The sequence below is a fragment of the Mirounga angustirostris genome, unplaced genomic scaffold (assembly GCF_029215605.1).
Source record: "Mirounga angustirostris isolate CCGP_5_RB_7025 unplaced genomic scaffold, mMirAng1.0.hap1 SCAF_1, whole genome shotgun sequence".
In the NCBI taxonomy this organism is placed as follows: domain Eukaryota; kingdom Metazoa; phylum Chordata; class Mammalia; order Carnivora; family Phocidae; genus Mirounga; species Mirounga angustirostris.
This window is the reverse complement of record NW_026991709.1, coordinates 81,570,201-81,597,129: the sequence shown is the minus strand read 5'-3', so window position 1 is coordinate 81,597,129 and position 26,929 is coordinate 81,570,201. Positions and strand designations below refer to the sequence as shown.

At 46.1% G+C, this 26,929-nt stretch overlaps 1 protein-coding gene across 9 annotated transcripts in view; it reads right to left on the bottom strand.

Moving 5' to 3' along the window:
* ABCC5 (ATP binding cassette subfamily C member 5) overlaps positions 1–26,929 on the bottom strand; it is a 175,963-nt gene that overhangs the window by 22,684 nt on the left and 126,350 nt on the right. For all 9 annotated transcript variants that reach the window (XR_010409385.1, XM_045903264.3, XM_064584433.1 and 6 more), the window contains 15 exons: positions 25,998–26,146; positions 25,263–25,370; positions 21,679–22,035; positions 18,487–18,558; positions 16,189–16,313; positions 15,995–16,067; positions 13,692–13,895; positions 12,663–12,806; positions 9,734–9,836; positions 6,635–6,819; positions 6,099–6,245; positions 5,678–5,807; positions 3,912–4,065; positions 3,698–3,826; positions 728–914 (listed from right to left, as the gene is read on the bottom strand). Coding sequence is in view for 8 of the 9 variants with exons in the window: in XM_045903264.3 (XP_045759220.1) it covers positions 728–914; positions 3,698–3,826; positions 3,912–4,065; positions 5,678–5,807; positions 6,099–6,245; positions 6,635–6,819; positions 9,734–9,836; positions 12,663–12,806; positions 13,692–13,895; positions 15,995–16,067; positions 16,189–16,313; positions 18,487–18,558; positions 21,679–22,035; positions 25,263–25,370; positions 25,998–26,146 (2,267 nt within the window). In the remaining variant the exon portion in view is untranslated. The remainder of the gene's footprint in view (positions 1–727; positions 915–3,697; positions 3,827–3,911; positions 4,066–5,677; positions 5,808–6,098; positions 6,246–6,634; positions 6,820–9,733; positions 9,837–12,662; positions 12,807–13,691; positions 13,896–15,994; positions 16,068–16,188; positions 16,314–18,486; positions 18,559–21,678; positions 22,036–25,262; positions 25,371–25,997; positions 26,147–26,929) is intronic.

Here is a 26,929-nt window from a genome sequence, read left to right as displayed (position 1 = left end):
TAGTAATAATTCCTTAACATCTACAAATACTTAGTGCTCAAGTTCCCAACTGTTCTCTGAGCTATTTAAAGACCTTAAACCATCCCTAGGGGTCGGGTCTACATATGTAACAGTTTTGGGAAAATCAGGGGCCTGAAAATAAAATGCATGTAAGAAGCATATTGAGGACACAGTATTTCTTAGAAGACCAGGAAGATGCCAGAAACGAGAGGGTGGTGAACGTAGAAACCTGTAATTAAGAAACCATTTTCAAAATCGTGTTTATTTATAAATAAATGGCACCTACTTCTTTTTTTTTTTTTTAAGATTTTATTTATTTATCTGAGACAGAGAGAATGAGAGAGACAGAGCACACGAGAGGGGGGAGGGTCAGAGGGAGAAGCAGGCTTCCTGCCGAGCAGGGAGCCCGATGCGGGACTCGATCCAGGGACTCCAGGATCATGACCTGAGCCGAAGGCAGTCGCTTAACCAACTGAGCCACCCAGGCGCCCAAATGGCACCTATTTCTTAAACATGTGCAACAGACTTAAATCCCTTTGTTCCTATATAACACACGTACCTCTCTCCCATCCTCTCCACCCCAGCCAAGTCCAGGCTGTTACTAAGAAAGTAGGTGGGCAGAAGCTCTAGAAGTCTCAAAGGCTGAGGGAGAGCCCCCTACCATGCCTCTCCTAGGCCAACACAGAACTCATGTGAGCAAAGGTAATGCTCCATCCCTGAGACTGACCTGGACGGCATAGGAGATGGCAAGACCCGAGTAGGCGGGGGGAATCTGCCCGTGCATGAGAACGATCATCAGCCCGGTGGTGGTGATCAGGGCAATGCTGATCAGGTCCAGCCGCACAGCCAGCCACCGCATTGCACATGTGAACAAGAAGAAAGGACCTTGGTTGTTATCCAGGAGCTCCTGGTACCTGTGAGGGCGAGAGGGCGACAGAACACCTAATAGGCAAACAAAGTACCACGTCATCCCGAGAGCGGGTGATGTCAGAGCTCTGGTGAATTATGGGGAGGACTAACTTTTAAGTACTTCCTGTTTGTCCCTAGGAGAAGGATATGGAAATCTAAGGGCTGCAGAGTATTCCAGGCTCTGCACATAGGACAACTTGGGGTTTTCTAGTTTTATTCTTTCAAAGAAACATGTTCAAGACATTAGGGAAAAATACGTATGTTAATGACAGAACAAATGCACAGGGAAAGGAGACCAAATACAGAGGCTGGTTAAGCTTCAGAAAAATGTCTTAGGTCAGGGGTCCCTTCCTCAAAGAGACAGGCTACATAGGCAAACTGCAGAAATGCACTAAGACCTGGAAAGATAAACTTGCAGACTTAAAGTGGGAAAGTGGAAAATGTCTGCTGACACACTGCTGTTGGGCAAAATGGTACTTGTTTCCAAGGCCGTGGAGCACAGAACCAGGAAGTAAACCACAGCAAAAAAGACCTGGACAACCTCTGCCATTTAAGGAGCAAGACACTACTGTCCCCAGGGGTCCTAGAGAGATCAGACCCCATCCAAAGGCTCAGGTGTCACATACACATACAATTAGAACGCCTGAGCAGGAAGTCTTGCCAAGCAAATGTGCTTTGCTTTAAAAAAAAAAATCACTTTTCCTCTTTATGTAAGATATTTGGAGAAAAATTAGGAAATGCAGTAAAGAAGAAAATGCAGTGTTCTCACCACTCAGTTAAAACCAGGGTTAATAGTCTGCTGCATCTTCTCCCAGCATTTTTTCCAATATAGTTAAATGTAGGTATGTATGTATGTATGTACATACACATGCATGGAGCGTATTTTACTGTTCTTCTCTTAAAGTGATGATTATTTTTCTGGGTCATTTAACCTAAACTTTCTTCTTTATTTAAATTTAATCATTAACATATAATGTATTAGTTTCTGAGGTAGAGTTCAGTGATTCATCAGTTGCATATAACACCCAGTACTCATTATATCACGTGCCCTCCTTGATGTCCATCACCCAGTTTTCCCATCGCCCCCACCCCTCTCCCCTCCAGCAAACCAAAGTTTTTTACCTATGGTTAAGAGTCTCTTGTGGTTTGTCTCCCTCTCTGATTTCGTCTTATTTTATTTTTTCCTCTCTTCCCTTATATACATCTGTTTTGTTTCTTAAATTCCACATATGAGTGAGATCCTATAATTGTCTTTCTCTGGTTGACTTATTTTGCTTAGCATAATACCCTCTAGTTCCAGCCACATCATTGCAAATGGCAAGATTTCATTCTTTTTGATGGCTGAATAGTATTCCATTATATATATGCCATATATATATGCCACATCTTCTTTATCCATTCATCTGTCGATGGACATCTGGGTTCTTTCCATAGTTTGGCTATTGTGGAAATTGCTGCTATAAACATTGGGGTGCATGTGCCCCTTCGGATCACTACATTTGTATCTTTGGGGTAAATACCCAGTAATGCAATTGCTGGGTCATAGGGTAGCTCTATTTTCAACTTTTTGAGGCCTTTTTTTTTTTTTTTTTTTTGAGATAGAGAGAGAGAGAGCTAGTGGGGGGGGGGGGGCGGAGGGAGAGGGAGAGAGAGAATCCCAAGCAGACTCTAGGCCCAACTCAGAGCCAGACATGGGGCTTGGTCTCAAGATCATGACCTGAGCCAAAATTAAGAGTCAGATACTCAACCAACTGAGCCACCCAAGTGCCCCTAAACTTTCTATTTAGATTTTCTTTTTAAAATTACTTACTTAATTTTTGGAACAGACATTAGTTTTTGGAATAGACAATTTACACATAGGATAGAATATTTAGACAGCATAAAATGTTTTACCATGAGAAGTCAGTTTTTCTCCTGCCCATCCACCAGCTACTCAGTTCCCCTTTGGGGGTGGAAACTAGTACTTCCTTGTGTATCCTTTCAGAGATTTTCTAAATGTTATATGTACAAACACATACCTAAAAGGGAGCATATCATACACCCACATCTGTACCTTGCTCTTTCACTAATGGATTGTAGAGATCATTCCATATCAGTACCTATAGAACTGTCTCATTTTTTTTAAGATTTATTTATTTATTTATTTATTTGAGAGGGAGAGTGAGAGAGAGCGTATGGTGGGGAGGGGCAGTGGGAGAGGGAGAAAGAATCTCCAGCAGACTCCCTGTTGAGCACAGAGCCCGATGCAGGGCTCGATCTCACGACCCTGAGATTATGACTTGAGCCGAAATCAAGAGTCAGATGCTTAACCAACTGAGTCATCAAGGCGCCCCTCTCTCATTCTTTTTAAGGGCCACATACTATTCTTATTTAACCAGCTCTCTCTTGAAGAACATTTAAATTAGTTCCAATCTCTTGTTAATACAAATCTCAATGACTGTCTATGTACATAAATTTGTCACCTAAACAATATTCAGCAGATAACATAAAATGTCGGTTTAATGTCAATGACCATCACTGTTCCAAAAAAAGGAAAGAAAAGAAAAAAGAAAAACTCCTTCAAATATAGCCATTTAGAGTCCAAAGCCAATAGACTCCAAACCTGTAGTTTTGTCTTCTCATTTGCTTAGAAAGTTCCAGCAAGTGAGTAAATTTTAATCAGAGACCATTACATCACTTGGTAATGAGCTTTATAATCCCCAGCTCTGGCCTTGAAGGGCCTCTTAGACTTATTAAATGCTGGTATGTTGACTCCCCTTTGAGCCCTCCGGCCGCCATCAACACTGACCTGTGCAGAAATTCCTGCCCTTTGTTGTAGGCGTGGATGGTGGCAAGGCCCTGTATGCTGGATGTGATGTGGGAGAGGAAAGGGGACTGTGTGATGTTGTCCAGACGCTTCAGCTCTCGAATCAGGACCCTAGAGAGAGAATGAGTTCTGTGTCACAGCAGTAGACAAACAACCCTGGCTTCATCGCTGGGAGATGTGAACACTTCTTGTTTACCTGGAGACAATGTGCAGAACTGAAAAGAGGATGAAGAGGGGCCCCACCGCCACCAGGAACCACGGGAAAACTCCGGCGATCATACCAACACAGAAGAACACCAGGATGACATTTTGGATGAACATCTCGGCCTGGAATGGCAGGCGCACATCGACTGGGGAAACCACAAGGGAGCAAGGATCAGACTGCTGGGACCCACAAACAGGGAGAGTGCGACCAAAAATTTTTAAAAAACACAAAGAGGTTCCACAAATTCTCTATCTCAAATGTGTGTGTTGTCTTTTAAATCAAAGAAAAATCTAGAAACCTGCTTGATCTCATTTTTCTTGTCCCAAGGAAATCTAAGTGGTCTTTCTCCCCCAGGCCCTCTCCTGGGTTTATGAGGCTACCCAACCCCTTTAAACAATTTTCCCTTTAAAAGTCATATACTTCTGTTGCAAAATATTTGGAAAATAAATAGGCAAGAAGGAAACATAATCTTTAGTCTTACCCGTAACAATAAACTGCTGCTAACATTTGAGAAATTTTTCATTATGGAAAAATTTAAACATACACAAAAATCAAAAGAATGTAGAACCTTCAAAAGTTATCAGTATTAGGGGCGCCTGGGTGGCTCAGTTGGTTAAGCGACTGCCTTCGGCTCAGGTCATGATCCTGGAGTCCCTGGATCAAGTCCCGCATCGGGCTCCCTGTTCGGCAGGGAGCCTGCTTCTCCCTCGGACCCTCCCCCCTCTCATGCTCTATCTCATTCTCTCTCTCAAATAAATAAATAAAATCTTTAAAAAAAAAAAAAGTTATCAGTATTTTTTTCATCTTCTCTAGAAGGGCTATCTCCTCCTCCCACTTTTTTTTTTTTGGCTGGAGTATTTTCATAAAAATCCCAGACATGTTGATATCACTGATTTTTTCCTTTCCACCTTTCCTCCATTTGTGTGTGTGTGTACGCATCAGTTCTGTGTATCAGTGATGGTTCTGATCCCTTGTTATCTCTGGCCATGGCTTTACATTGGCTTTATCAACATCTGAAACAAACTCCTGTGGAGGCGGCACAGGGTGATAGTTAAAAGCATTAGCTCGAGGCTAAAAAGATCTGGGCTCGATTCCCAGTTTTGTTATCTAATAGCTATGTAATCTTGGGCAAGTTATTTAACCTTTCTAGACATCAGCTTTCCCATGCATTCAGTGGGTGAATCAATACCCATCCCATAGGGCTCCTGTGAGGATGAGGATAATGTATCTAGCACACTGCTGGTTACACGGGAAGCCCTCAATAAACGTCAGGTGCTATTACTATTATACTGAGCTATGAGAAGGAGTTAAGTTCTGGTGCTTGCACAGCCCACACAGCATCCAGAAAACCTGCCAGAGGTTTAAATGTCCAGGAACCAATGCACTACCCTCAAAGTAAACATGTTCTGGAATCTCAGACGCTCCCGTCCAAAGTATTTAGGCCAACTCGATCCTCTGAACTTGTTTTCAGGTTAAATGAGCTCAGGTGAGAACTTAGATGACAGGTGAAAAAACCAGATGGGTCCTTAGCTAAGTACTTAGCCTAAGTACTCAGCTAAGTACTTAGCCTAAGTACAAGTTGCAACCTGGAGAGAAGTCCAAAACTAAACTGTTCCTGGTGTGGACCCCAACAGCCGCTGTACTCTCAGAACATACGGATGGATAGGTGAGCACGCCTGGCGGGTTATTTAGAAGGCTGCAGAGCACGGGGAGCTGCAGCTTATGCTCCAGAGCATAAAAGAAGCAGTGAGAAATACCTTCGTCCATGTCTTTGGAAAACCTGTTGAGAATCCTCCCTGTGGGGGTGGTGTCAAAGAACTTCATGGGGCTTCGGAGGATCCTTCGGAAAAGTTCGTCATGGAGCCGGGAGGAGGCTCGCAGTGTGCCCTAAGGAGCAGAGGACAAAGTGATCAGGGCCCAGAGACCCAAGGACTCAGGCAGACTCAGTTCCTATTTACCCAGGTCCCAGCTCCAGAAGACATCCACTCGCAAAGCTGGAGAAGGGCAAATGGTCACAGAAGAAAGAGGTGGGTACTCGGAAAAGGCTGAGGCTAATGGGATACAGGTCATTTCAGCTAAATCCTGCTTCCAAGGAGCTCCCCTGCTCGGAATGACCCCGAGAGAGGCTGACCACACAGTCACTAGGGAGAGGAGACGCAGGAGCCACCCGCTGCATACCTTGACAAAGACAACTCCTCGAATGGCTTTCAGGATCAGCATGACTGCCATGGAGAGGGCGTAGATGCTGGCATAGTACTGCATGAGAGGATTGTCCTTCATGCTACTGCTCAGAGAGGTCTTGTTCCCTTGCGTCGCTGTGGCGTTCTGTTTGGAGGCAAGGCTCTGTGAGGTAAGACTCCTAAGGACAGCCAGGAACTCCTACTCGGGGCCATTCTCAGCTCAAAGGAAGGGGCAGGATAATGACTGTGGGGCTTGGTTGCGGCAAACACAAGGCAAGCTTTGCCCGTCCCCTTCTCGCTTTTCTAGTGGAGGAGGGCAGACAGCCTCCAGGGGTCCTGCTGCTACATAGCTGGTCAGGGAGCAACTATCCTGTGAGGCCACGTTAGGGGCTCATCTTTTGCACCCTGGGTAATCCTTGTTCACTAGTTCTTTCCATCGAAAACGAGAGCAGTTTCCCCGAGGACAGCCAGAGAATACAAAGAAACAGCGACATTCTGAGACAATACACTTTTCCCATTAGTGAGGAAACTTACCCCACTTCCTTGCTTGATCCAGTAACTCAACCACCAATTGCTGAAGGCGGTGCTGCCCACATTCAGCATGAAAAGGGATATAATGACCAGGAAAGCCAAGGGGCCCCCCGCGGCCTGGATGTAGACACCGTATACTGACCAGGGCACTGAACCCTGCCCCTTTTCTTCCAGTTGCACCAGCTGCCCTAGGTAAGAAAAAAACAAAACAAAAACACATGAACTCAGCAGGAAAAAGCTACTTTTCCAAAACTAAGTCACTTATAGGAGAGCAGACTCAAAGAAAACCTATAGTTTCACATGGCTCTAGATTAGAATTCTTTTATCCTGGCTAGAATATTCTTCCATTGAACATTTACTAAACACCACTATGAACCGGGCCCACGATGAGGCCCTGGAGCAATTAAGCCCACGTCCCTGTCCTTGAGATCTGGCAGAGGGTCTTTCCATAGCCTGGTAGGACAGACAAAATGAACACAGAATTATAATAAAATATGCTAAATGCAATGCTAGAGATATATGCAGGGCAGCACGGTAACATCCAGGTGTACCTAACCTCCTTGGGGGAGCGGTTTCAGGGAAGACTTTCTGCCCTCTATATGGTCTCAAAAAGTACACCAGGTGGGGAAAAGGTGGGCATCAGCACAAAGGTAGGAAAACAGCCAGCCAATTCAGCAAGGATGGACCATTAAGTGCACCTAACAAGCGGCAGGAGATAAAGTCGATTACGGAAGCTTAAGAGAATGGGCTACACATGCGTGGAGATTTGACTCCCAGGCTTTGGATCTGTGGATGGCCAGATCAGCCGCCTCTGGCAGCGAGCAGCCTCGTCCATGCATCCCAGTGTCCCGTACAAATGATGGCATTTTCTATGTGTGCCCTATCAGGACCAAGATGAGAAAACACTGCTTTGAAATGGGAGGCCACTGAAAGACTTCCTGAGGGAAAGTGAGTTGGTTGGTCACCCATTTTTTTTTTTTAAAGATTTTATTTATTTATTTGAGAGAGGCAGAGAGAGCGAGAGCACATGCAGGGGGAGAGGCAGAGGGAGAAGGAGACTCCCCGCTGAGCAGGGAGCCCGACGCAGGGCTCCATCCCAGGACCCTGAGATCATGACCTGAGCTGAAGGCAGACGGTTAACCGACTGAGCCACCCAGGTGCCCCTGGTCCCCCATTTTTAACTAGACCTCTCAGCTGTCTGCATGGGGGCCAGATTTAAAAGGAAGCAGCTGTAACACTCTAGGTGCACGATGATGGGGCTAGAACCAGGGTCGTGGCAATGGGGTTGGAGGTTCGGGAGGTAAATTCATTAGACCATGGTGATCGGCTGAGGAGGAGAGAAAGGCTCAAGGGTACCTCCTGGAGGCTCCCTGGGATGGTCAGGTGACTGATGCTGATGCCCTAATACAGAGAAACAGCCCTCCAAAAAGCCAGTGCCTCTATATCACGGGCAACGTCTAATTATCTTGGAACAAGCCTCACGTGCCTGGAGTACTTGGAGAGTTGTGAGTATCCAGGTCAGGGGCTCTGTAGATGAGAACAAACATTCCCTCAGGGTTCTCTGGGGTTTTTGATACTGCCTGTGCCAGGAACAGAGAGATGACTCAGCCTTCAGGGCTGTGTTTGTTTTGTGTGTGTACAGGTATCTTAAATCACACCCAGTGCAAAGTCTCATGCCTGGTTTACGGAAAGAAAGAAAAGCGGCAGGGTGTGCTAAGTCAGGATGGTCAACTCCTAACACCAAACAACTGTGCAGTTTTAAGAACAAGGAAGTGAAAACAGGCCCAGGGCCAAAGTCCTGAATTCATAACGTGAGGTGACTCGGTGACAACAAAAGAGAGTTTTAAAACAGGGCTGCGCTCTTTGTTCTGTATCTCGGGTAAACTGGTGCAGCTTAAGATTCACAAAGGTGAAAATGCCGGAGGCATTACAAATAGTTTTCCTAACTCTCAATATTTGCTTTAGTTGATAAGATAAAGGATTTACGAAACCAGAGCCAGGACTCTGGCCGGGGAAAGTCAGGCAGGAAAAACCTGCGCTGTAACTCTTCAGCCTGGCCCTGTTGTAGTCTCATCAGAAAAAGCCAGGAGGAGGCGCCTGGGTGGCTCAGCCCGTTAAGCGGCTGCCTTCGGCTCAGGTCATAATCCTAGAGTCCCAGGATCGAGTCCCGCATCGGGCTCCCTGCTCAGTGGGGAGTCTGCTTCTCCCTCTGACCCTCCCCTCTCTCATGCTCTCTGTCTCATTCTCTCTCTCAAATAAATAAATAAATAATCTTAAAAAAAAAAAAAAAGCCAGGAGGGTAACATTCTAATGAGGGGGCTACTGAAGATGTAGACACTGCTCGTGCTGAAACATCTCTTCCTAGACTGGCACTGACTTTTATTTTATTTTTAAGATTTTTATTTTTAAGTAATCTCTATACCCGAAGTGGGGCTCAGAACTCACAACTCTAAGATCAAGAGTTGCACGCTCTGCTGAGTCAGCCACAGACTGGCACTGACTTTTGTTTGTTTTTTAAGATTTTATTTATTTATTTGAGAGACAGAGCGAGAGAGCGAGCATGAGCAAAGGGGGGAAGGGCAGAGGCAGAGGGAGAAGCGGGCTCCCTGCTCAGCGGGGATGCGGGGCTTGATCCCAGGACTCCAGGATCATGACCTGAGCTGAAGGCAGATTGGCACTGACTTTTAAAGAGCAGAGGTGAGGGGTGCCCTCTGCCCTCCCCTACCCATGCTTGCTCTCTCTCTCTCTGAAATAAAATCTTCAAAAAAAAAAAAGCAAAGGTGAATCACGGGAAGAAGGGTATACCTCTACTCATCATTCCATTTCTCCTTACTCAAGATGACTCAGCTATGATTACAGACACCTGACCCACAGTATGTAGCCAAGGCAGAGGATTAAAGGTCATTCTTACTGTTTTGGTCTGTTTAAGCAAACAGAAGGCACCTCATAGTCTCCCAATATTATACAAGAATTTGTTATTCCAGAAATATAAGGCCAGAGGACTCTACAACACACAATGCTGTCAAACATTATGAATTACCACTTGGCATACTTTCCGATAAACTTTAATGACAAATCTAAAATCTCAAAAAAGGTCATTACCTTCCTCTGGCTTCACTGCTTTCTCCTTCTTTACTGATCCTGTTTTAGGACCTTTGTCTTGTGATTTCTTCTGTGAACCGCTGGTTTCTTTTTTTGAATTAATCTAATATTAAAAAAAAGTGTGGTTACAATACGGCCATTCAGACAAATGTCCACAGGCACACTGGAGAATCATCTTCAAGCTGCTACTATTCTTGAGAAGAGATACATCAAACCTCTTAAAAGGGCCACTTTCTTGTGCTTCCTCAACTCCTTTAGTCTTCGGTATCTGGGTTCCTATCCTGTTATTCCATAGACATTGCTTTCCCCAATGTTCTCATCCACTCCAACTTGCCCAAAGTATTAGGGCTGGGGCATTCCCATTCCTTCATCTCTGATCTCCACATTACTAAATCCAATCATAGATCTGACCATTTCCCACTGCGACCACAGGATATACTCAAATTCAGCCTGGTTTTGCAAAACCTCCACATTCTGGCCCTAGCCCGACTCTGTATGTTCTTCTCCCATTCCTGTGACTTCTACTCTCCAGCCACACTGGATTTCACACCATTCCTCACACCATCCTGCCATTCCCCACTTCTGGACCTTTGTCCACACTGGTTCTTCACTTGGAATGCCCCTCCCCTCACCCCAACTCAGTTACAGTTATCCCCATTCGGAGGGATTCAAATCTTAAATCCTCCCTGAGGCAACTTAGACTCCTCTAGGACAGAGCTCACCCCTCCCCTGTTCTCCCAGGCACTCGGTTAGTACTTCATGATAGCATGTTGCAGCAAATGTGACCTGGTGTTACAGTTCCCTATAAGAGCATCAGAGCATCGGTCTTGCTTAGCAGACTGCGAGTCCCTCGAGGATGAGATGATGTCTGACTCACGGTGGTAACCTGTACCAGACCTAGCACCAAGCACTGCCCATAATAGGACACAAAGTGACTTAATAAACATCCATCAGATTGTACCTGAGACAACAGAGGCTACTTAATGCTCCCCTTTTGAAGTTCCTCTTATTATCTTTATATAGAAAATTCCCTTAATTTAGTTTACTACATTTACTTCTTAAAAGATTTTACTTTTAAGTAATCTCTATGCCCAACATGGGGCTCAAACCTATAACCCCGAGGTGCCTGCGTGGCACAGTTGATTGAGCATCTGACTCTTGGTTTCCACTTAGGTCATGATCTCAGGGTCATGGGATTGAGCCCCAAGTTGAGCTCTGCACTCAGTGGGGAGTCTGCTTGGTATTCTCTCTCCCTTTCCCTCTGTGCTCTCTCTCTCAAATAAATAAATAAATCTTTAAAAAACAAAACAAAACAAGCCTACAACCTCGAGATCAACAGTCCCATGCTCTACTGACTAAGCCAGCCAGGCGCCCTGAGCTTACTACATTTAATTCTATGTCAGTCAGCCTCATGACCCCAGTTTGCTCTCCAACTAGACTTTTTAAACGGACAGTGAAAAAAACCAGAAAATATAAAATTTAAAGCCATGACAGAACACAAGATGGGGCTCTAATTTTATATTTACTACTGTGTATGAATAAATGCACTAAAGAGAAAATTATCATTTGCTGACCACTTACTAGTAAGATTACATATTATTTCATTTAATTGATGCAACAACTCTAAGAGGCAGGTGTCATCCCCATTTTTAAGATGAGGAAACCAAAGCTCAGGAAAGTTAAGTGACATTCCTAAGGTATGTTCTCTCTGAGGCAATACACCGATTCTCGATATTCTTTTGCTTCTTGGATGTTTCCTATTTTAATTTCTTTCCCTCTCATTTCCCCCCTCCACGTCTACAGTGAGGAGGAAAACTTCTGAAGAGTCCAAAGCACCCTGAGAGCCAGAGGGAGAGATCATAAAATCCATATCTGGATTCAGGTGTCTCAACTGAAGTTCCTGGTGACACTCTGGAACGCCTGTTATTCCTAGAGGCCTAAAACGCATCAGTCACGAACAGTTAATTATACTGTTCGTGAAATCAAACAGGATGACACCCAAGGACTGAAACAGGGCTCCCAGAAAAGGTCCCAGTAACTCTGCTTTTATCCTGTGCAGACATCAAATGACCTGGTAGCTAAGAAGTACCTTTTAGCCCAGCCTGAGTGCATGAGTGCACCCCTAGAATCCAGGGTGACCACAGAATAAGTAAGGAGTTCAAAATGAGAGCAGGGTGGCAAGAAGGAAAAACAACCTCTTTGGCGAGCTCTAACTAAATACCCCTGTTTGGGCCTAACTCGGAGCCCAGGGGAAAGCCATGGAAAACTGCCATTCTGTGTTGCCACAGGAAGCAGGGTAGCAAGGCAGAAGGAGCACGGTGACATCAAACCACCTTTGTTCTCGAGCTCTTAAGGTTTCTGATCTTCCATTCCCTCAGCTATAAAAGTGCGGGATAATCCTACTTTGCCACAGAGCTCTGTTAAAATGACTACATGGGATGACATCTATGACGTGTCTAACCCAGGAACTGGGACCACAGATGTCGGTTAATGAGTGCCAAATTAGCAGCCAAGGCACCAGGGATCATTGTCAAATGTATGCAATATTTAATTTCTCTTCCCTCACTCCTTCTTCACTTGTTTATTTAAAAAGGAGCTTCATAATCCTTCAGTCAGGAATGACAGAGTTTAGGAAGCTCAGTTACGACTGAACAACAGCATGTGCTGAGCCCATAACTTTCTCCCTGTCATTGCCTCATTAATGTGTTCTCAGTGGCAGAAGACATCGGCCCACCAGCCCCATAATCCTGCTCTCGTAGAGCAGCACCAGTATGTGAACTAAAGCAAAGGAGTCTGGTCACCAGAAAATAGGGCCCCTGCCAACAAGACACAGACACTGAGTTCAGCTGGGATCTCTCCATCACTCGCTACAGTCAAGTCTCCCTCGCTAGAAAGGAGGAGATGCCCACAAACGCCATGCAAATCTTACCTCAACTGGGGGTGTCTCTCCCAGCAAGAGGTTATTAAAGATGGTAGCATAGTCACCATTTAAATTCATCAGTTCCTCGTGGGTGCCTCTTTCTGTAATACAGCCTTCTTTCATGAAGATCACGTCATCACAATCGGCCAGGTACTGGAGACAAAAAGGCAGGGACAATACAATGTTGCTGACATTTGTGCAAATACATTCAACACCCACACCTTCCTTCAGAGGTTCTCATCTGGAGGCAAGTGAGCCTCCCAGGGGACATTTGGCACTCTCTAGAGCCCTTTTTGGTTGCTACAACTGGGGATGGGTACCGCTGTCATCCAGTGGATAGAGGCCAGGGCTGCACAGGACAGCCTTCCCCCCACCCCCAACAAAGAGCAATCTGGCCCAAAATGTCAATAGTGCCAAGAGTGAGAGGACCCGGTTTCGTTTACTGTGCCTCGTGATGCGGTTCAAAGAGCATCACCTCTCGTTTTTGACACAGATCTGTTGATGGAGTCACACGAGCCTTGCATTAAACTTCACAGCCCTTCGCTGTACCCAGAAGCACATGGTTACAGACTTTCTGCGGCAGAATGGGGGATGAGCCCCCTAAACCTGACAACATATGCAAAGCAGATGGCAACATCCTGGAGCTGCTCTCCAAAGTGGCTGCTTGTCTTGGCGTGACAGAGGGAGAAGAGCTTGTTTTCCTTAAACAGTTCCCACTTGCATATAGATATTAACAAGATGCTTTCCAAACGATCTCATACGCAAACTCCAGTTGCAGCCTACTCCTCTCAGCCCTTTTACTTACTGATTTATATGCAAAAGCTAACAAGCTCTGAGGATTTCTAATTCAGATGGCCATCTGGTACATCAGTACGATGAGCTTTATTGGTACAATGGGCTGGGGGCTATCTGCTGAGAAAATAAACATTGATTCCAGGAAGCTCTAAGGAGTTCCATGGAGGGACCTGGACCAAGCCCACCTCCCTGCTTCTGATTTCCCAAGCCAAGGTGGGCAGCCTGGGCAAGAATGCCCCATACCTGTAACTGGTGGGTAACAAACAGAACTGTCTTGGACTTGAGGTGCTTCTGGATAGCACTGCTGAAGATGTGGTTGCCCACGTGGGCATCTAAGGCACTGAGGGGGTCATCCAGGATGTAGATGTCCCGGTCACTATACAAGGCCCGGGCCAGGCTGATCCTCTGGCGCTGCCCACCACTCAGGTTCGCTCCTCGCTCACCAATCTACAAGAGTCCAGAAAGCACAGTGAAGCCTCCAGCTCAAGTCCAACACCAAGCTCAGCGATCACCCCCAGTCACTGCTCCTCTGCTCCACTAACCCGCTCCTTCTACTGAATTCCCCACCTGGAGGAAGTGCCACTCTGATCCTCCAGGGCCCACCCCGGAACTGCGGGAGCCAGCCCAGAGAAGACAACTCTGCCTTCCCCAGAACTCCGCCTTGACATACCACTCCAATCCATTCTCTGTGGGCAGAAAGATCTTTCCAAAGCACAAAGTTGACCATGTCCCACCCTTGCTGAAAACTGTCTTTCAAGAGCCCTAAAGAATAAAATCTAAGCCAACATGTCATAGAAAGCAAGCTCTTTGCCACCTGGCTCCACGGCAGCTCTCAGTCTCCACTGCCAACCAAGCTCTCTTCCACTCCCCGGCATCTAAGCCATTTTAAACTGTGTGTCCATTATGAACCCTCACACCACTGTCATGCCTTTTCTGTACTGTATCTGCTCAGTTCCAGCACCCTCTCCTCTGTGAAACCTACTCCCACCCTCGTCTCTACTACTGCCCAAAAGAAAGGGGACTTTTTTTTTTTTTAATTTTTTTTCTTAAAGTTTTGAGAGCTTTTATCAGCTTATTTTATAGTTATTTGTTCGGGTATCTCATCCTCTCAATTGTAAGCTTTTTGAGGGCACAGATCATTATCCTAGTCCTTTATATTCCTAGTGCCCAGCAGTTTCTGCATAAGGAGCTGGCACATGACAAGCCTTTGATAAATGTTACTAAATGAACACATGAATAAATCAATTGTCAAATGGTAACTGGCTCTGTAATTAAAAAAAAAAACAAAGAACTTGTCCTTAAAAAAACACTGAATTCAGAGATTTCAAATCTGAGCATGTATCAGAATTACCTGTAGGGCTTGTTGAAACGGATGGTTGGGCCCTGCCCCTAGAGTTTCTGATTCAGTAGGTGTGGGGTGAGGCCTAAGAATCTGCATTGCTAACCAGTTCCCAATAATACTGTTGCTGCTGATCCACTATGGGTCTGGGGACTAAGATTTGAGAACCAGTGAACTAATGAAACCATTCACCAAATCCGGTTGGAAGGATTTAACTGAAGTCAGCTGAATAAAATGCTAGCTCCAGAGACCTTCAGGGCAGGTCATGGGAAACAAGAGTCAACACCAAAGAACACAAGCCAGTTCCAAAGAAACGCCTCTGCAAACTGCTCCAGGGCAGAGAGCCAAAGAGAGAAGGGGTTGTGCTAAGGCCTCTCTCTTTCTAATTGAAGAGGGCTCTCCACAGACTGTGTATGAATAAGGAGGTTGGCTGGCAGAATAAAGTTCAGAGAAGAACCTCCACAAGCACATGCTTGACTTACGGTTTTCAAATGAATATTCAGCGTAGAAAACATTAACTCTGAACCAACATTGGGATTTTGTTTAAAATCCACATGACATACAAGGCGCCAAGGTGGCTCAGTCGGTTAAGTGTCTGACTCTTGATTTCGGCTCAGGTCATGACCTCAGGGTCGTGAGATCAAGCCCGGAGTCGGACTCTTCACTGAGTGTGGAGCCTGCTTAAAATGCTCTCTCTCGGGCGCCTGGGTGGCTCAGTTGGTTGGGCGACTGCCTTCGGCTCAGGTCATGATCCTGGAGTCCCGGAATCGAGTCCCACGTCGGGCTCCCTGCTCGGTGGGGAGTCTGCCTCTCTCCCTGACCCTCCCCCCTCTCATGTTCTCTATCTCATTCTCTCTCTCAAATAAATAAATAAAATCTTTAAAAAAAAAAAATGCTCTCTCTCCCTTTCCCTCCATCCCCTACCCCCGCCGTGTGCACATGCGCTCATGCACTCTCACCAAAAAAAAAAAAAAAATCCACATGACATGAAATATTTATATGCTGAAAACAAGTAGTGTTGATAACCCTGCCCTAAGGAACAAATGCTTTCCGAACATAAAGTCCCAATGAAAGCAAAACTCCCCATGTAGGTGCTCCCACATTTAAGATACATTACTAGGAGGTGGCTCTGGCACCGCCCTGCCACCCATCTTCCAGAATCCTCTCTGCTCAACGCACTGCCCCATTAGGGGCAGAAGGTCGGTACCTCAGTCAGGTCACTGTTGGGAAGAATGGCCAGGTCAGGCCTCAGGCAGCAGCTGTTCAGCACAGAGTTGTATCTGAAGGACATAAAGACACTTAGCATCAGGGACATGGTTGGAACAGAGCCTGTTGACGTGGGCTGCCTTGCGTCTCACATGGCCAAGACGGAAAGCATGACAGAAACCAAACATTCCTTGCCTTTCTTCATCAAATTCCTTCCCAAAGAGGATGTTGTCTCTCAGAGTGGCATTGAGGATCCAGGCCTGCTGGGCCACATAAGCGAAGGTTCCACTGACTGCAATGCTGCCCTCTAGAAGTGTCATCTAGGGAGACAGACACCATCCAATGGCATCATGAAGCAAAACCACCACCCTACGCCAACAGAACCCCCCACAATTCCGCAACGGAGTTCAAAGTTTGGGCAATCTCCTTGGATGCTTTTTGGACCTGAATCCAGACCTCGCCTTCATTCCATAGAGAGCTACAGAAGCAAAGAAAATAAAAGTTCTCTTTGCTTAGGTGTGATGGGAACCCCGCGTAATCTAGGACTTGAGTGAACAAACACTTCATTCAGCAGCCTATAAGCTACTCCAGATCCTTTCTTCCTAATTGCAAACTCTTTTAACTAAAGGAAGGACTAGAGCAGAAGGCTCTTTCAGAAGTCCCCTGGGGAGGATGCTGCAAGGATGTAGAGCTAGTTCCTGCCTCAATTCATCTATAGAATTAATTAATCCAGGCTGTTGGCTAAAGCAGCTGCTTCTGTAAAATGAGGACCAAAGGGGGAAAAAAAATCGTTAGACATCAACTAGTATTACAGAGTATCCATTTAATGAGGATAGACCCTCTTGTTCAACGTTGAAGAGACTGTGTGATGAGCCACGTGCTTCGAATTGTGTTTCTGCCACAGTGATTGATATGATTTATCCGTTTTGTCCTCTTTCGGGGTTCCTTTTGGGACTGACAGTAGACATCTGTCTTGGGTTAGGGATGTTATAGCTTGAACAAAGTTTTGTCACCCATCCTGCACATCCAAGCTTGTCCTCTCAAACACCATTAACACACAGTGGACGTACACAGGTGCACCCAGCACACACCATTACAGCGGTACCAACCGCCCCAAAACTGGAAAGCCCCCTGCTCTGCACTCAGTGTTCAGAAACCCACGGAGGGTCTACTGCGGAAACTCAACTCTTCCAGCTGCTACGGGACGAACACGCACACTGCAGGCTGCCAACACAACTCCCAAGAAGCCAGGCCGGCCAGCATTACCAGCCCCCCAGGCACAGAGATTGCTGTCAGGATGTGACCTAGAAGCAAAGCCCCACTCCGTTTTTACCCTAACCATCCCCCATTCAATACCACCTCCCCCTTCATCTCCCATGTCTCTCATCATTGACCCTTAATCTGACCCTGAAATGATCAGAACCCCCAGGAGGTTTTGGCTGTTTACAAAGATCAAGGGCTGAGCCCAACCAATGAGGAGTCCCACAAAGCAGTGGGGTGGGGGCGCTGTAGCTCCAGATGATTTGGATGCAACCTTCCTCAGACCACGCCGGGTCCCACTGCTCCCGAGGAGAGTACCACTCTATCAACTGTGACAGTGACACTGAATAAGACAAAATATTCCATAACCGGGACACTACAAAACACCCTTCCCCAACTCCTTCTTGCATGTGTTTAATTTCCTCAGTATGGAGAAATGACTCATTGGACCTTCTCCACAGGTAGGTAAGAATGAGCTTCAGTTTATCCTCATCCCGACCATCGAAGTCAAGCTAGTTTGATTCAAGATTAAAAGCAGGTGGAAGTACCTTGTTGATTTTCCCTATTATTTGGTTTTAAAACACAGGAAAAGACAATTTGCCTTAGCTGGATGATCCCTGACCCTGCCCCCATGTGAACGCTGACAGCCCTCTGCTGGGCCCTCTGTGAACCATTCACTCTCTGCCTTGTGCTATGTTTGTGTGTCTCGAAGGTGTAACTCCCCAGCTAGGCCATCAGCTCCCAAGGGCGTAATTCTTTCAATGGTTAGGTTGTAATCAGAGCGGGGCTTTGCTTCTAGATCAAATCCTGACAGAGATCTCTCTGACAGGGAGGCTGGTAATGCTGGCCGGCCCGGCTTCTTCACTCTGTTGGCAGTCTGCAGTTTGTTCACGTCTTATCGCTAACATTTCCCAACACACTGTCTGGCATACATATGGCACTCAATAAATACATGCTGAATAAAAGAAGGCAGGAGAAATGGATGGCTCCAGCTAGGTATCAATCAGTCACTCCTCGGGTATCCACTGAGCCCACTCCCAGATACAACGCTGATAAGGGGTGGGAATGTGGGGGCAGGGGGCGGGGGCAGGGGGCAGAACACAGACCAAGGGTTCACTTTGTTTCTACCTTTCCTGACTCTCTTCGGGAAGTTAGTTCATTCTTCCCAAGACTCTTGTGAGGCAGATTCCAGGGAAAGAGGCAGAAAAGGCCAAAGACAAAACAAAATATTACCTGGCCTAAAATGGCTGAAATGAGAGAGGTTTTTCCACTTCCCACACTGCCGCAGATTCCAACCAGTTTACCCTGGACAAAGCACACAGAGAAAGGAAGGTCATTAGGGCCATGGACCATTCGTCTCTAGGGGCTGCTGACTTCTTCGAGGAAAAACACAACGACAGCCCATCAGTAATAGGAAGACGATCATCCTGGTGACCCTGCAAGTTCACTTCCCTGTTTGCTCCCTGTCAGCCACCTACTTCAGAGGGCTTCTGCGGGCGTATGTGGGAGGTAACGGATGTGTGAGCCTTTTAGAAAACGTAAATAAGCCACACACATGAAGGTATCCCACGTTACTTTTAGAAAAGCCCAGCCTCTTTCTTACTTTTTTGGCAACCCATGTTTTGTGATTATTTGTTTATTTTTGTTGTTTTTGGAAATGAGGGCAGGACTCTTGGAAATTATTTTGTTGGTTTTCATTTCATTTTATATGATGTTTTCCTCTAGGGTCTATAAATTATTTTCAATAAAAACTATGTGCACTGTTTCCATTTTTCTACAAAACATTTCCAAGAATCTGAAGACTATTGATATCATCAATCCCACTTAAAAGGGGGGGTGGGGGTGGGGAGGAGGAAAGCCTGTGATTAACTGAATATCTCCAGGCAAAATAATGAGCTCTCAACAGGTGGTGTTCCGAGTTTTCAAGGACGGGCAGGTGATTTCAAAAGGGCCACTGTTTAGCAACCCTGCATTGGCTCAAATCCCTCAGTAAAGGGAGAGTTGGTGTGCAGAAGAGCATGGATTCTGGAGGCAGCCAGGTCGTGAATGCAACCTCAGCTCCACTAGCACCTGCCAACTGTGTGCTCGTGGTCTGGTTACTTCCACTGTCCGTCTCTCACTGGGCTTTGAGCAACTTGAGGTAAGGAGTGATCTTTGTAGAACCAAGTACAGTGTCTTAGACCAAGTATGTTGGATAAAGTTTCTGACATGGTTTCAGAGTTTGAAAGATTACAGCCTGATGGTAATGAGGAGACCAAGTCAAAGGTTCGATCTCTGCGCAAGTCAGTTAGGTTTACATAGAGAAAACTCTGTTCTCATGACTCCGTGGTGACTAACAGAGATACCAACAGTGGAATGCCCCGGGCACAGAGGATCTCAGGCAAACATTAACTTCCCTTCCCCGCCCTGAAGGGGAGAGGGGTGCACTGGAAGAATTAAGGTACCCCTCTCCAAATAGCTAAAGGTGTGTCATGTGAATGTGGGCTCTAAAGGGCTGGATGAGGATCAAAAGACAGAAAGCAGAAGAGTACATTTCAGCTGAATGAGGAATAATCCTCTAATAGGGCTGATGAGAAATGTAATGGAGCTGCCTCAATAATCAAGAAAATCACTATTAAATAAGAAGCCTGTGGTAGGGGCGCCTGGGTGGCTCAGTCGTTAAGCGTCTGCCTTCGGCTCAGGTCATGATCCCAGGGTCCTGGGATCGAGCCCCACATCGGGCTCCCTGCTCCGCGGGAAGCCTGTTTCTCCCTCTCCCACTCCCCCTGCTTGTGTTCCCTCTCTCGCTGTGTCTCTCTCTGTCAAATAAATAAAATCTTTAAAAAAAAAAAAAAAAGCCTGTGGTGAAGAGTTAACGGAAGTCAAAAACGGACGTGCGTGGTGGCCAGTGATGAACTACACTCGTGGTTTCAGGTGTGGTCACGAAGGACCATGTGCTCTTGGCGGCAGCTTTCAAGAGCTGGGAGCTTTTCTCTCTCCAGTTTGGCTCTGGATCCACGGAACATGCCTTAGTCAGCTGCTGATACTGATGTACGCCGCGTGATAACCCACTACCCCCAGCTCCAGTTATGCCGATACACATGGCTCATCACCCTCCTTGGTCCAAGATACGCTTCTCCGGGGTTAACTGCTCTCCTCCCTTGTTTGCCTCCATACTCTTCTGAATCCAGAAGCTAGGATGTTTCTCTTCATACAGAAGTCAGATCATATCATTCTTCTCCAAACCCTCCCAAGGCTTCTCTTCCCACTCGGAGTAAAGGCAAAGTGACCAGAGGAGGCTCGGCACCCCAGCCGCCTCTCTGCCCCCGGCGTCTGCCCTTCTCTCCCGTGCTCACTCTGCTGGGGAATACGTACACTGCGCACTCGGGGCCTCTGCGCTTCTGTTCCTTCTGCCTGGAATGTTCTTCCTCCAGATACCCATATGGCTCACGCCTTCGCCTCCTTCCAGCCTTTGCTCAGATACCACTTTTTAAATGAGGCTTTCCCTCAGGCAGCCTATTTAAATTGCAACCACACCTGCTCCGGCCCACCACTCCCTCTCATCCTCAGGGCCCTTATCACCATCTGACATACCATATACTCTACTCGTTTACTATCTGTCTTTGCCCACTAAAACCTACGCTACAGGAGCACAGAGGTTTTTGTCCGTTTGGTTTCCAGCGGCTACAGCCCAGCCCCACAACGAACGGTGCCTGGCATAAAGCTGGCACTCAGAAAACAGCCGACGACAGATGTACATATACATCTGTGCCCCTCTGAACGGTCACAGACTGTGTCTGCAAAGCCCTGAACTGGACTCTCTTCCAGCCACTCTGCCCAGGAGCCCCTCGGAGAGATTCTAGTCCTGTGCTATCCAGGCTGTGACATCACACATCATAACGATCCTTCGTTTATATGAAAAATCAACAATTACAGAATCAGTATGTTGTACACCTGAAACTAATAGAACACTGGCTATTATGCTGCAATAAAAATAGATAAATAAGTAGATAAATAATTACAAGAGATCTGTCAATAAGCGCAGCCCTGAGGGCTCTTATATGGACCAGGGTCTGTGCTCTGCACAGCCTACTGGTAACGAGAAGCTCGCCCAGAGTTATGGTAACCAGAAATAATTATTACAGCTCACATACAACTATAACAATTAGAATCTATTCAGGGCAAAGTCTTGGAAAATCCACCTGAACTCTTCATTTCCTTGCTTGTCAAATGAGCATCTCATGAGATCAGCTGGTATTAAGGTCTACTGGTAGATGCCTGAAGACTCCTTTGTGGAGCTGGAGTGGCTGGATTCGCTCGTTAGTTCCAACCAGCCCCAGCCACCAGTGTAAGGAAGGCGGCTGCCCACTCGTGCCGGAGAAGATGTCCGCAGACACCTGTGGACAGACGGGGTGCAGGTGGGGAGTGGGGAGGCACCGGGCTTACCTCCTCGACTTCCAAGTCGATGCTGTACAGTGTCCTCTGCAGGCGGAGGCTCCCCAGGTGGATGTGCTTGCCCTCGTCCTCCTCGGGACTGGGCCGCTCGTCACTGTCCAGGAGGAGGTGGCCCTTCTGCTCTGCCAGGACGGCCTGCTGCTCAGCGCGCTGCAGCGGTCTCACCTTCTCTTTCTTGCCCCTGGCAGCCCTCTTGTCTTTTTTCGTTTTGGGGGTCAGCTTGGGTGAGTTCTGGATACTGGAGTGGGAGGAGTCCCATGCCAAGGTGGCATTTTTCACCTCTATCTTGATGTGAGGGCTGGCTGGTTTTTTCTTTATCATGTGAACCTCTTCCATCAGAAACAAACTCTGATAGGAGTTGTGAGAGAGGTGCAAAGATGAGACACTGGACCAAGACCAGGGGGACAAGCCTAGGGCGCGCACTCACACGGCAAAACACATCAGGCTATACAGTGGAAGGAAGCTGAAGGGCAAAAGGTAGCTCATTAGTGTAGCCCAGCCTCAGGCCCAGCGAGAGGTCACGGGGGTGTGGGGACACCCTCAGGAGGGACAGGGGCCTTCTCAACGGCCCAACACTCTACACTGCCAATCATATCCTAACCTACCTTTTCCTTTCTGTCAGTCTAGTATGGCCAAAGTGCATTTAACTAACCCGTATGCAGCCCTTTGTTCTCACCCATGACTTGCTGAAGGGCAAGCAGTAAAATGCAAGCAGAAAAACCAAAGGGCATGCTGCTCTCCTAGATGGATCCCCATCACTGTGTTTCCCTTCCAGAACACTCCTGCGGAGCCGCAAAGCCTGTGCACTCCCCTCAGCAACCACATGGCACATGTGTGTGGGGAGAGGCGAGCCGAGATGGTGACCATGCTTAGCTTGCTTGGGTTTATCATCGGCAGAGTGCCTCTTCTTGCCAAGCTCTCATGTCTTCAAAGTTCTGCCTTGAAACTTGTGAGGATTCAAACAACCAAAGGAATGGACTTGGGAAGAAGTGAAGGGAATGTCTCTCAGAAATACACTTGGGAAGACAACAAGACTTTCCTCCCACTCATTCCCACAGTCCCTCTGAATTATGTTAGGGAAGAAAAGTGGAATGATTGAAAAGCTAAGTATTTCTGAAATGAGATTTGAAACACTGACCATAATAAACCTTATTATAAGTGCCCATGATCTTGAACCCACTTCTGACAACTCTCTTAAACTGCAGATCTCCACAGAATCCCAGCTGGATTCCCAATATGATAAAAAAAAAACACAACTTTTTTTTGAAATATTAGAAAGACTTAAGATCAAAGGTGCCTTTCAGAGTCAGGACTCTGCTTATTTACTGAGAACCCCCAACTGTTTTAAAGTTTGCCGGTGTTAGTAAATGTATCATATAATCTCCCACCCCTAGAGCAAGTCCTTGCTCCTAGATCCTAAACTCCAAGCTTTGATTGCCACATCTCCTATCAGTTCCTAAACTCCAATCTTTCCAGAAGTGTCGTGGTTCTAAATACCCCAATAACCATTACTCTTCATCAACCTTAGGTTTAAGTTTCCAAAAACAGCTGTTGGTTTCATTTGTTCAGAGCCTTCTGGATTGACTGAGCTAAGAGTAACATGCCAAATATTTTGACCACGTTCAGAGTAAAACCATACGCTGACAGAATTCCCATCATTTCTCTCCTCTAAGGAGTTATTAAAGGGATCTTTCAGGCCTCATGGACTATTAAAAAAATAAGCCAGTGCTCCAGTTTGCACAGCTCCTTCCCCATTTCCTTCCCATGGGCTCCCTGCAGCCTGTCCTCCTCTTGAGACATGCGGAGGCACACAAGGGACTCACAACACTTGAATTTATATCTACTTGGACTGGCACCTGCCAGGACAACAGAATCTTAGAGGTACATAAACCATAAACCTCAACTTTACCATAGGACACCAACTATCAAAACAGAACCCTCATGCACTCAGAGTACATCTGTTGAGCAGAAGAGGGGACAGAGGTTGCCAGATAAAATACAGAACATCTAGTTAGATTTTGATTCTAGATAAACAATGAATAATTTGGTAGTATAGGTATATCCCATGTGGTTATTAACTAACTGGGGGTCCTGTCTCTTTATTTGCTAAAACTGGCAACCCTCTACTGACAACAATCTCCGAAAAGTCACAAGGTGGCTTCTTACCCCTTTCTACCTGTTATCATCCTCCTAGCAGGTGGAGAAGGTAGGGGAAGGGGAGGGTGGGGGGAAGGAGGAGAGACAGGAGGGGCAGGAGGAGCCTGCCAAGAAGAATAAGACAGAATGGAACTGAAGTCTCAAGGGGCATATAATACAGCTGTGGGTGATTTTGCTTCTATTATTAACTCTGAAGTTCCCTGGATAGAGGAGGGAGCTGTGGTGTGAAAAGCCACCTGCAAATGCAAATCCCTACTGGTAAATGGAAGAAAAGAAAGCCCTTGAGAAACATAGGGTGAACAAACCTATATTATCAACTAACAATGACAGGAGGACAATCTTATGGTCAAAACATATGCTTTCTTCCATAACTAGGTATTGCAGACTCAGCAATATAAAGCTCTGATTACAATTAGACTATTTCTTTTTTATGGCTCTGGCTCTTCGCCTTCTAGCAGCCAGGCTGGAGGGAGGGAGGGCACAGAGCTGGGGATGCATTCCTGAGGACTGGCATTCTTGCCCAAACAAAATTCACCTTGTTAACTGTAAACAAGTAGAATATAAATAAATCTTGGAAAGCTCTTCTCCATTCTTCATATTCTCCATTCGTCTCAATTTGTTCCCCCCAAACCTTCAAGCAACCAGCATCGTTTTTTCATTGTTCTGCACTAGACAAGAAGGCTTGGCAGGAATGTAGAAGCTACTCCCTGCAGGGGCATTGTCAAGGAATTCCAGCCCACACAGGTGCTGCTTCTTCCCCTCACCCTCCTGAATCTATCGACCTCTTGTATCATCTATTTGTATTACTCTGAAGGCATAAAGAAGACAGTTAAAGCATGATCAACTAACCACCTCCAGAAAAAACCTGATATTTCCTTAGCTGCACTTTGCAACATGATCTCATTGTACAACTATTCCCATGTCACTGCATTCCCTGCATCAGGAGTGGTGACTACAGGGCAGGAAAAAGAAAGTATGGAAAAGGGCGTAGCATATCGACCAATCAAAATGACAAGAGCATTTTGGTAGAGGTCGATGTAACGGTAGATCAAGGTGAGGAAAAGCTGACAGTCACCTAACAGTTCGGATCTTCCGGTTTGAATCACCGAAAGAGGCCCAGGAGTTTTTTAGGACATACACCCAAGTCAGGCCAAGGAAGAAGGGCCTCGCTCTGAAGGAGAACAAAATCCTGGGAGCCCAGAACTAGATGGGCTGTCAACAAAAAGTAGAATTTCGCATTCACTTGAAAAGGTAACTATTCCCATCCCTTAATTCACTCTCCTCTACTGCCCCCTTTCTTACCAGCTGGACAAAAAGCTAGAGGTGAACAAAAGCCTTGTGTGGCCCATTGGAATAAAGGCAGCTGTGGCTTTGCCAGGACGGCTCCTGACATAGAGGAAGAGAAGGGAGCCTCTCACCTTAAATCTGTCAACGGCAACCGATGCTTCCGAGAGGGATTTTACGGAGAATGGGGTTACTTTCAAAGCAAAAGTCATGGAATTGAAGACAGTCACCACTGTGAAAGCCTGGAAATAGGAAAAGAAAAGAAACTGAGCTTGATGAGAATCTGCAACAAAAATAACAAGACATCGATTTAAGGAAGGCAGCAACCTGACTGTCAAATTGGTATGAGTCACGTATGCTTTTTTTTTTAAGATTCATTTATTTATTGGAGAGAGCGAGCATGTGCATGTGAGTGGGGGGGGAGGGGCTGAAAAGGAGGGAGACAGAATCCCAAGCAGACGTCCCCCTGGGCATGGAGCCCAACATAGGGCTTGATCTCACGACCCTGAGATCATGACCTGAGCCGAAATCAAGAGTCGGATGCTTAACCGACTGAGCCACCCAGGTGCCCCATGTATGCTTTTTTTTAAAGGTAGAGTTTTCATGAGACCTGCAATTAAAATTCTCAGTAAATCTGAACCAAAGGATGATCTGTATTTTCAGAATTAAATCCAAAGTTGGGCTGATTTAAAACAATCCACATGTTATCCGTGCTTAGGGCTGAATCGCCACTCTTCCTGGCTTAATCACATGAAAGAAAAAATACCTTCTGATTACTGGGGGCACCTCAAAATCCAGAAACAAGAGCACCAGAACATCTCTATATGTGGTATTTCTAAAATCTCCCCAAGCCCTGAGGGTTCACTGACCTGGGCCGAGGTGAGATCAAAGCCAAGGGTCATGTGAACAGAGAAGGTCACCACACTGGCAATCACCATCACAATGGGAGCCACTCCAACAGTGATGCTCTGAAAGTACCCAGCTTTTTCCAAGATCCGACGTTCCTCCTCTCGGATTTCTAAGAATAAAAAGCAAGCCAACTGATGAAAAGCAAGCCAATTTTAAAGCAAGTCAAAAGAAACCGTGGGATATTGGCCCTCTGTCACCAAAGAAGACTTGGTAGGTCTTCAGCCACATAGGTTTTAAAACAACTCCTTAACACCCATGATGCAAAACCTAGGTCAACATGACTAAGAGTTATCACTATTAATGCTGGTACATAAGCCTGAGGTTTGAAATGGAATCAAGTCACAGAATGAATCTAACAGAAAGCAGTCCCTACATATCAGTGCAATGAACATCTTCTGCCTTCAGTCTGGTTTTTCTTGCAAACATCTTACATCTAGAAGGGATGAACACAGTAATTGTATCTGCAAATGGCAGTTTTGTTTGCCTACCTGGTTGTTGTTTATTTCCAGCAAACAACAGGGAAGACTACACCACGGTAATGGAGAATTTAAAAAGAACGCAGATTTATTACAGTGCCTACCGTATGTCAGTGCTGGGTAGAGGCTTTCACACAAAAAGCAGTGAGATGATTGACAGAAGATGAGTGAAATACAATTTTTGTAGGCAGAATGATTTTTCTTAAATATTTGCAAAACAGAGACCCTTATTAACAGTGCAACCCTAGAGTACTAAAGACCATGGAGTAGGAGGTATGACAATAAAGTGGCAAGTTTTGTGTATGTGTATGTGTGTGTGTTTTTAAAAGTTTTTAAACATAAAAGCAATTCTTCTGAGAAGCTTTGTACTGACCTTAGAGTATTACCACTGCTCAAGACATTGGGAACTATCTTCA